Genomic DNA, 11,227 nt, shown 5'->3' on the forward strand with positions numbered 1-11,227 from the left:
ACACATGACAGTGTCCACAAAGAAATGAGTTTGTTCATATAATGCAATGGTTGGAACATGTCCTAATTTCTGAAAAAAAAAACACTTGGTACCCTGTACACATGCCTCAAAAAATAATCCAGCCTGCTGTACTAGAGTTCACATACAGCCTTTAATTCTCCAGTGTCCACTACAAAAATTGCCCCAAGATAATCAAACCACACCTCTATATGCTCTCATTTTCTGACATCATCAGCTTGGGACAACACAGAGCACATTCAGAATTGGTTGGCAAAGACGGGTTTTTCCAACCATGCTCTGTTGGGACTGAGTATGTTCCAATATCTTTGCCACCTCTGGCCACTGTTGGCACTGTAGTCCCCCTATACCTCTCATAGCTCCCAAATAATGATTTACATAAAACACCAAATCAACCATTGTATCATTTGTTCAAAGTGCTGTGGTCAGGCAGGGCCTGAGACAATGAGACAGCAAGAATTGGGATTTTGAGAGATTATGATCATGCAAAGATATATAAAAGATATATTCAATGTTGGGGAGACATTCGAGATGCATTAGGCATTATTTTTCCATGCACTCACATTGGCTTGTATAGTACAGGAAAGCCCACAACAACCTAAGAATGACTATAAATGTCTAGTCTACTTAAAGGTACCTACATCCGCTGTGTTCTGAATATGTCTACTATGTTACAAACAATTGTGAGTCCTTAAAGTGTATGTCTAGCTGCAACTTTTATAAAGGTGGGGGAGGATTAAAATTCCTAAAAATTACTGCTACCCTATGGCAACAATAACAAGAGAGGTCAGAAATATGCAAAACACAGTGTACAATGTAGGCAGTATGTACCACATAGAGTGGTATGATCCAGAGGATGTTATATATAGTGTAGAGTGAAATGATTCAAAGGCTGCCAAATACAGTACAGAGTATGGTTTGATCCAGACAATGTAATTTACAGAAGAGTAATATGACCCAGAGTTTGTCATATACAGTACAAAGTGGCACAATCCAGAGTATGTCATATACAGTGCAAAGTGGTATGATCCAGAGTATGTCATATACAGTACAGAGTGGTATGTTTCAGAATATGACATATACAGTACATTGTTACATACATAAACAATATCCCAACATAGTGGTATGATCCAAAGTATTCAATATACAGTGTAAAGTGGTGTACTCCAGGATATGTCATATACAGTACAGATCTGATTACTATGAATGATGTAACTCAAAGTGTAGAATGGATTAGTTAGAAGTATACAATGTATAAAAGCATGTACAAAGTGTCAAAAGTGGCCAGAAGTATGTACTATAAAAACACACACAAAAGTGACATATTTCCTGATACAGAGCTACATATCACAACATGATATCAATTTATATAAAAGCAAAGCCTCAAAGAAACCCTATAGTGACAGAACCCAGCAACATACCCATCCAATGTGGTATTTAAAGATAAACTAAAAGCCATAGGCTGCAAAAGTAGGAGGAAATTTTATGTTTTGAGTAAAAAAAAAAAAACAATGAATTTGACTTTTTGGCAAGTTTAACCTCTTTTTCACACTAATTTTCAAAACACTTTTTTTGCCAACTGGGTCAATAAAGAAGTTCTGTTACACTATCAGCATGGTGTTGACAATGTCTAGCTCCCGTCACATATCATATTCCTGCAAACAGTGCTCCAATGTTTTGGAGCAAAAGTAGAAAAGGAGAGAAAAGAAAAAAAATCAAAGTCAATCTAAAAGTTAGTGAGAATTTTTAGAATTTTAGTTATATAAAGTACAACAGCTGATTTCTGTTGAGGGGGGAGCATGAGGGATTTCATAGGGATAGCCCTTGAAGAAGCACAGGCAACTGTGAAACCTTGAAGCCCAGGGGCTTTAGGAAGGAGGCCTTGGAAAAGTTTATTGAATTGAAAATATTTTTTTTTCTTATCAATTTCAAGCTTTTTAAAATATAAACCAGTTTACAGTGGCCTTTAAGGTTTGCAAAATGAGGACGTTGGCAGGGGTGTATTCTTTGCCTACATACATCATGCGAAAAGGTATCACTTTTTCTATACATAGTAAAGTTGGGAGTTGCCATAATTCAATATCCTTATTTATACACCCCACAACTACATCCTGTCTTGCATTTATAGCCACAAATGTCTAATTCTAATTTCTCTGACTGTAAATTATGGATTTTAACAGGAAAATGGGCTGAAATTTCTCTTCCAGCCTGCTAATTGGACAGTGACAGTACTGTGCAATACAATTGTGATCTTTTAATATTTTGACTCTCTGGTATTATCTCTTGGATCCTCTAGATTGCTTCACTGCAGATCCAGGAGATCTCTGCCTCGGTCAGTGCCACCCACCTTTCACTCCCCTGCTGCCAGCACCAGCTCTGCAGCTCACAGTCCTGGTCCAGGTCATGTGACTCCCAGTCAGCTGCTCCACTACCTCAGAGGACTAGAGTGTTTCGCAGACGCGCTCCCCCTGCTGGTGGAGATGAGAACACCTCCAACTTCTAGTCTTCTGGACCCCCTCTGGTGGTACAAGGTGCAAGAGACTTTAAAGCGATCTTCTCTACGCTACAAGAAATGGGCTGACAAGAAAAGATCCGCTGCACCTCAGTTTTCCCCTGGCGAAAAGGTCTGCTTTTCTACTAAAAATATTCGGTTATGGATGCCGTCTCCCAAGTTGGGTCCACGTTTTATTGGTCCTTTTTCCATCCTGTCTCAGATTAATCCAGTCACATACAAGTTGAAACTGCCTCCTTCTCTAAAAATCCATAATTCCTTTCATGTTTCATTCCTTAAACTGGTTATTCTCAATAGGTTCTCTAAAAAGATTATACCCCCTGGACCTGTCCCTGCTGCTTCATAAAAAGAATATGAAGTAGAACAGATTTTAGACTCCAGACTAGTGGTGGTGGAATAGCTCACTATTCGATTTGTCAGCTATTCGCTCGAACAGAGCAAAATTATTTGGGTGGTCGAATGTCAAACACCATTAAAGTCAAGTTTTTTTCAGGACTGTGTAGAGCTTCTACAGCCTCCAAACAGATGTAAAAAGATACATTATAAAAGGATACATAAAAAGATACATAATAAAAAGATACATTATAAAAGGATACATAAAAAGATACATAATACTTACATACCCCTGCACTTCACATGGATATTAAAGAGCACCTGTCACATCAATATTAGGCTAAAGCTAGGTACACACTTCCAAGAAATTATTGTTAGAAAACGAACGATTACGACAGATTATGCACAATTATACTTGAACAATCATATTGTGCACAATTCTGTCCACACGCTAGATACAATCGTTTGAACGATGCAGGGAGGGACATGTAAAGGAGAAAGTGTACCACAGAAACATGCACGATCACTGAACGACCGTACACACGATAGATAGTGAAAGATCGTCGGCCAATTAGATTCGCCGTGGCGGTCGTTCATGTCCAACAAAAATCATTGTTTGTCAGGCGTCGTTGGTCACTTTTTTTTGGCCAATCGGTTGCTCATCAGTCGTTTGTTGGTCGTTTCCAACGATAATTATTGGACGTGTGTACGCAGCTTTAGTCTACATGGACTGTTTCCCCAGCGTTTAAGGCTTAGACTACACGGACTGCTTCCCCAGCATTTAACCTGAGGCTTTTAAAGCCCATGTTTGAAGTCCCAATGCATTCCAATGGACAAATCTACACCAGGACATTTCCTTCAGGCACGTTTTTGAGCGTTATCTTAAACGTTGCTTGCAATGTTTAAAAAATTAAAATGCTGGATAAACGCGGGAAAACACTTCCATTAAACTCAATAGAGGCTTTTTCAAGCGTTTTTAAGATTTTATGAAAGCTTCCATTGAAAACAACTGGGGCTTTTATAAACGTTTTTACAAGGACTTTGGAATCTGGAAGCCCCCTTTAATAAGGAGACTCCCAGATCTCCACCACCCCACCCTGGGGTGTACATGGGTACATAATACCCCTTACTCATTCCCTGAAAGGGTTAAAATATATGTAAAAAATAGGACGAGGCTTTAATGTTAAATTATTTTATTAAATGTGTCTTTTTTTTTTTACAGGTTATCCTAATGACAGGATGATTTCCAAGGCTGCAATAAACACAGCCCTGGGTGATTGGCTGAGGTTTCACGTTTCTCAGCCATTCAGCACTAGACATGGGGAATGGGGAGACTTGTGCCCATTCATCTCTAGTGCTCTGTGATTTGCTGAGAAATAGGAAACCCTGATGACAGCTCAAGCATCATCAGGATTTCCCTCTCTTGTGCCTCTCAGGTCAGCTAACAATGACACCAGGTAATGTTTTGGCTATTTGTACAGGTGATATTCTTCCCGCTGGCAGCAATGCAACCAGGCATTTATCCCACTGACCAGCAATGTACATTTTGTGCCTCTCACGTCTGCTAACTCTGACACCAATTAATGTTTTGGGTATTTGTAAAGGTGACATTCTTCCCACTGGTAGCAATCCAACCAGGCATTTATCCCACTGACCATCACACAAGTGTACAGTGATCGGTGGAGTGTGGCAATGGTTCCCTAGGACTCAAAAGTTGTTTCAGGGGCTTTTCCCATCTTAAAAGGTTTAGAAATATGGATTTAGGCCATCAAACAAAGAGAAATCTCCTGATCATTTTAGTCAGTCACCAGATCACCTTGCCATTGAACTATGCTGGGTGTGTGGCACAAAGGCCTTGCCCTTCTAAGAGGTCACTCTCTCATTCCAAAAGCAAATCAGTGGAGCACCCAGAAAGTAAATCATGTTGGGCATGTGGTACAAGAGCATTATCTAAGCAGCAGCTATGCTTTAAAGAAGCAGACCGAGATAAAGAAAGTCAATCGGGGCTAGTAAGAAGTAGCCGGTCTTCACCTAAAGAAGTTATCCTACATTTTCAGCCTAAAATCTGTTGGGTGATCATATGAGCAGATCATTTCTCAACCACAAGTGGCCCCTGGGCAGACACAGATTTTCAAGTCGATAGACCTGCTTGCATCTCCAGTTATGTCCAAGTGCCAGCAAATACTGCAATTACTAGGGATGAGCGAGATTATTAAATTCGATCTCACAGCCAATCGAGCCTTTCTCGCTTACCGAACATGTAAGCGAGAATGACCTTGCAATTCACCATGAGGTCGTTTTCTCTCTGAACTGAGAAGAAAAAGCAGCGGGCGGTAACGCCGGGAAATTTTGGCGGCATTCGCGTTGGGAGCCAATCTTTTGCTCCCAGGATGCACAGCAGCCAATCAGGAGAGATCAGAGATTTTTTTTTTGGCCTATTGATGAAATTTTGGGGGGTGTTAGCCACAAGTATCCCCTACTTGCACCTATGAATTTGTTCACCTGCACCCCACTGTTCATGGAAAACCGGGGTTCAGGTGCTGGAAGCCTTTAGCAATGTGTAATGGAAGGTTTTTTTTATGGGCGGAGTTCCACTTGTTTTGGTGATGGCCTATTGATGAAATTTTAGGGGGTGTTAGCCACAGGTGTCCCACACTTGCACCTATGAATTTGTTCACCTGCACCGTTCATGGAAAATTTGGGTTCAGGTGCTGGAAGCCTTCAGCAATGTGTAACATGGTAGTTTGTTTTCATGGGCAAAATTCCACCTGTTCTGGTGATGGCCTATTGATGAAATTTTGGGGGGTGTTAGCCACAGGTGTCCCCCACTTGCACCTCTAGTTTTGTTCACCTGCACTGCAAGGTTCCAGGGAAATTGGGGCTCAGGTGCTGGAAGCCTGCAGCAATGAGTAACATGGTAGTTTTTTTATGGGCGGAGTTCCACCTGTTCTGGTGATGGCCTATTGATGAAATTTTATGGGGCCCTAACTTGTTTGTTTAATTTTGGGCTTCTAGACACACTAACTTTTTAAACAGCAACCCTGATGTTCAATTTTCACTAGTTTCTATAAATATGACCCCCATATTTTGTTATTTATTAAAGATGTGGAAATGAAACTTGGTATCTTGCTAGCTATGAGGGTCCCCTATGTACCCTGGAAATTTCAGGTTGGATAGTACATACTGTTCAGGATATATGGGGGTTTGTACGGGGAGAGATGTAAGGCTGCAGTAGATGAAATGATGCATTTATATGCTTAGTGAAACTATCCTGACGATTAGGTCATTGTACACCCCCACTGGTATTTCCCCCCTGGCAGTTATTTTTCATGGGTAGTTTTTTTTGTTAGGACAGCAGCCGTGATTTGCTGCTGCCTGCAGCTGTCTGTGTTCTCTCTCCTTCCCTCCCTCCTCCTCCACCTTCCCCTCCTGGCCACAGGATCTGGCTCCTGGAACGCAAATAACTCTGTGTGCTCCTTGGAAGGGGGGTATCCGTCCTCAGTGTGTATGACGTCATTTCCGGGCGCCGCAACACGTCATCATATGTAATGTGTACAATGTATCTAGCCCATGTATGCTAACAATGTTGATGAACTCTTTCTGAAACTTGGTAAAAGGGAAGAGGCATGTTTATTTTTTAACTGTTGTTTCTTAATGAAGGAAATAAAAGGTATATGACAATTTTTTTATAAATCCATTGCTGTTAAAGTCCAGTATTTTTCTTGTTCTTGTATTCTTTAATGCTCCTATGGTCTAGCACAGCCTTTCACAAACTTTTTAACATGAAGGAACCTCTTGAAATAATTACAGGTCCCAGGGAACCCCTGCTTTAATTACTAAATCCACAGCTCACAGAATATTAGTGTGGTGGGTAGTGGCCTCTTACAAAGCGGTAACCCCGAGTCACATACGGGGTAGGAAAACCTATGGGAAGTAATAGTAAATACAGCCTTACCTGATCCACCAGGGCCCGCGTTGTCCATCGCCGCGATTCCTGTCTTCTTCCTTCTGCGTCTATTGCACACGATGAGTCACCGAGAAGTTCCCGGTGACGGCGGTGCATGTGTACATTGCCAGTGGGGCGGGGTGGGAAATTTAAAATCTGTTTGTATTGCATTCAATGCAAAATACCTGTACTGAATGCAATACATTGGATTTATATGTGTAAAAGCAGTACAGTGTATTTCATGAACACTTATTTTACAGTAAAATAAAATAGTATGGTATATATGGTATAGTATATTTTTTTTCTAAAAATTTAAAAGATATATGGATATTTTTAAATTTATTATTATTACATGATTTTGTGTTTCAAGCTTTATTATACTCATACTATTATATTACACTGTAAAATAAATTTTCATGAAAAACAGTGTACCGCTTTTAGACATATAAAACCCAAAAGAAATGAACCACTAGGGAGGTTAAGAAACCCCTGACAATCTCTGCAAAAAACTCAGTTCCTTGGAGCCTTGGTTTAGTCTTAGTGTCCGTCCTAATTCATGGCCATCCAGGTTGTCATCTTACTTATAGAAATACCTTGTACAAAATTATTACCTCCTTTTTCTTTTTGGGTGTTGGAAGTCTAATAAAATATATATTAAAAAAAAAACCCAGGGTAAATATTCCCTGAAGACTCCCCCATTGTTGTACTTTTCTGCATCAAGAAGATTGTCTTTCATTATTTCATAAATTGTGTCCTGAAGATTGGTAAACAAATTCACCTTGGTAAGATCTTGGTCACTTAAAGTGGTGTACTGTGTCTCCATTTCAAGAATTCACTCTCTCTATTCATCACAATCACCAATATCACTGAAAATGAAAGTGAGAATAAATCCAAAGTTTTGCCACCAGAAAAGGAATAGAATGGAAATCTTTCACTTATCCCACATCTTGTGATTTGCTAACATTGGAAAGATATCCTTGTACTTTATGTGGACTGGTGAAGGGAAATTCCTCTAAAACAACATACGGCATCATTTTTTCTTCTTAGTAGGGTGGTGGTAATTCTGGTTGGGTGTAGACTGAACGTGCAGATGGCACAGTTGCAGGATGCACAGCTGTTGAAGGTATCGGATACACAGTTCCATTTTGCATAATGTATACCTGTAACAAGATTCAGCATCTATTGTAAAAGTTGATCACAGCCATGTTAATATAACTGCCATCACAGATCTTAAACAGTTCCCACTGGAAGAGAAGCTTTAACACACAAAAGCAAGATTGATGATCTAAAGCCAGTAGATCATTTTTTTGTGGACTGTTCTATTAAAATGCATTATATTTAGGCATAACTATGTAAAAAGTTCATTTTTTTAATCTTTAACCTGAGCTATAATACAGAAGGTAAGGTAAACTAGGGTAGGGAGTCAGACTATAATAATATAAGAAAGAAGATATATACAAAGACATTTCATTTCTTTTAATTGTGGCCTCTTACCTGGGAAGCATCTGAATTTACATTGGAGAGAGCCAGGCAACTCAAGATGGAAATAAAAATAGTCACACCAAACAGTATTACATTTAACACAAGGGACCCACTGAGAATGGCAATGGCAACACCCTGTAAAATAAAAAACAAATATAGAAATCACATGTTAAAATAGAACTATAATACTCAAAATGCTTTTGTGGTATCCATGTGAACTGACACACTTATTTTTTTGTGGATATAGTAATTATACCATGGGTTCCCCTAAACTTGAATTTATTTTCATGTGTTCCCCTATGTTAAAAAGATTGAGAAACACTGGGTTAGACAAGTTTCTTTACATATGCACATGCATTCTAGTGGTACACGTTCTCATATGTGCATGGAGTTCTTCATTTTTTTTTTCAACTTTTATGTTTTTAATATGTTTATAATAGGACCAATGATGATTGACATCGCCCAGCTGCCGGATTGGCACAGGTTTAGTAAAGCTCAGCCAGTCATACCATCGGATGACAACAGTTGTCATCATTTGTTGACCCTACTATACCTGTCAGTGAGATATAATAAGGTCAGATTGGGACTGACCCAAGTTCTAAGCCAAGGTAGAACAGCTCCAATCCGAGTCGGTATCAAATTTTGGTTACCACTAATAGGGACTCATCATACAGTGAATGGTGGACTTACATGTCGTTGCAGACAAGCTTCATATTCAAAGTAGTTTCCTGTAAAGTCACAGTCGGTATGTGAAAAATCTATAGAATGTAGTATTATTGCTGCCGTGCTGACTAGTAATGTTAGGATGGTGAATGCCAAAGATCTTTTTACCTGTGTTAAAAAAAAAAGCAAAAGATGACAAGATGTTTCTGCCCCTTATGATTTGTGACTCATTTTTTATTGCAAAAAGCTTTCTCTCTTGAAAATGTAGTTCCTGGTTTTGAACTGCAGTGCCCTTTGGGAGCAGAGCAAAGTAACAGCCACAACCCTCTTTGCCTTAGCTTTGCCCTGTGGTAGGATTTGTCTGCATCAGACAATAAAAGTATTTGCAAAGGACATTTAAAGTGGGAGCCAGGACAGGAACAAAATAGAGTTCATTTCTACAGTCCTCAGGTATAGTAAAGGTCCTGATGGGTTTTATTAGGATTTGTTGTTGAAACCTCCATTTTTACACAAAAAAGTAAGGTATGTATCCATGCTCTGTAGCACAATATGGCTGCAGATGTAGTAATTCATTGTAGTTACATGTAGTATCCCACCGATGTCATTTCTAGTGGTGACGGAAACCAAAACAATCTACTTTTCCAGCAATTATTTGAAAATGTGTACATACTTAGGTTGTATGAATTAGTTCAATACAGAAAGAAACCACATTTTGCCACAATTTGCTGCCTCTAACCTGTTAAATTAATTACAAAGTCCCTGAAAATATTATTTCACCAACAATGCTGAAGGACAGTGGGACCATTGAATATAACCCCCCACCCTAAACAATTAAAACATTTGTAGTATCTCACAAAAGAAAGTTAACCAATAGTCAATAAAATATTTTTAAATGTCCTCTGTCCCCCACGCACACTTTTTAGCCAGTTGTAAAGCCCTGGCCATATAATCATCATATCCTTTTTAATGCAAAGCATTAACAGCTATAATTGAATACAATTTTTTTTTATCACAATTAAGTGTTGGATTTTCAATAATAGGCCTCGCACTGACCCTTAAACTACGTACACATGTCCAACGTTTCTCATCCCATAATTGTTTCAGGGCTGGTATCGGGCGAGAATCTGGCATGTGTACAGCACCAGTCGTCAATACGACTGTCCTGGTGGATCCATGGATGACTAACATTCCTAATGCAAGGGAAGGGAGAGAGCAGGGAGTGGGGTGCTGCTCCGTCGCTCTCCCCCTCCCCTCTCTAAGGAGCAGGATAGTGAAAGATCCTTTCCAACTACTAATATTGCACGTGTGCATGCGGCTTTACTATAATCTTAATATTTACCTTCGCTCTTCCCCTTGAATTAACTCTTCCAGAAGGCCTCACACTTGTGCTATGTCACACTTGAAAGACAGAGGCTCTAGGGGGCGCTACAGCTTGCACGGAAGAGATGTGAGCCCTGAGAAGGGCCAAGGTACAGAATCTTAGCAACAACCAGTGTGATGATGTAGAAAATATTCATTCCTGATCTCCCTTTTAAATATAAAATTGTTTTCTTTTAAAATGTCTTTGGCTAGAAATTGTCTCTCTAGCAGACTAGGGTCATACATTTCCCCTTATCAGGTATTTCTTTATCTGACAACCAGGGTCCTTCCAGACCCTCTAGTCACAACACCTGCTGTGACTGTCTGGTTTTTGTGTCTGCAAGACTAATAGAATTCTGATAAGGCTGGAGAGAGTGTCTCAGACTGAACTTAATAAATGGGTTTCCTAAATAAGCTTTATATTTCTAATATACCATTCTGTAAAAAATAGTAGTTGACGGATTTGTAGTTAGATCCTTATGGTGAGCATTTTAAGACCAAGAACTAGTCCCCTAGGCTTTAGGAAAGCTTGGAAACCATATTTAGCCTGTTCTGGTGAACCAGAAGTCCCACACCTGCCTAGTTTGATCTCTGTGAACTCTTTACATTGTGGCAATTAATAATCTGGGGGTTGGTATATAACCTGTACTTTACTGTACTATTAATAATGCCTAGAACAAGGGTGTTTTGGGAGTGTCTACAAGCATCCTAATCTTTGCCCCTCAGACAGCCCCCAACCTGCTATCATTGGATGGTCCCATTAGTCCTACCTCTGTTGTTGGCATAGAAAAAGCCATGTAAGTCTAGCAGAGACAGCTCTCACTCACGCCATCTTGTTGCTAAGGAGAACTGCACTGACACATTGAGCACTGCAGGGATCCCAGTGACTCTGGCTAATATCTTGGATTTTACAC

The 11,227-nt window shown here is 39.7% G+C and overlaps 1 protein-coding gene across 1 annotated transcript in view; it reads right to left on the reverse strand.

The window, feature by feature from the left end:
* Positions 1-650: 650 nt before the first annotated feature.
* Positions 651-11,227, reverse strand: part of LOC140339553 (membrane-spanning 4-domains subfamily A member 15-like) — a gene marked incomplete in the record, with an annotated part of 31,017 nt that continues 20,440 nt past the window's right edge. Inside the window, 3 exon segments of the mRNA XM_072424308.1 lie at positions 651-7,969; positions 8,304-8,426; positions 8,982-9,122. Coding sequence (XP_072280409.1) covers positions 7,853-7,969; positions 8,304-8,426; positions 8,982-9,122 — 381 coding nt within the window.

Source organism: Pyxicephalus adspersus, chromosome 10 (genome assembly GCF_032062135.1).
Source record: "Pyxicephalus adspersus chromosome 10, UCB_Pads_2.0, whole genome shotgun sequence".
Lineage (NCBI taxonomy): Eukaryota > Metazoa > Chordata > Amphibia > Anura > Pyxicephalidae > Pyxicephalus > Pyxicephalus adspersus.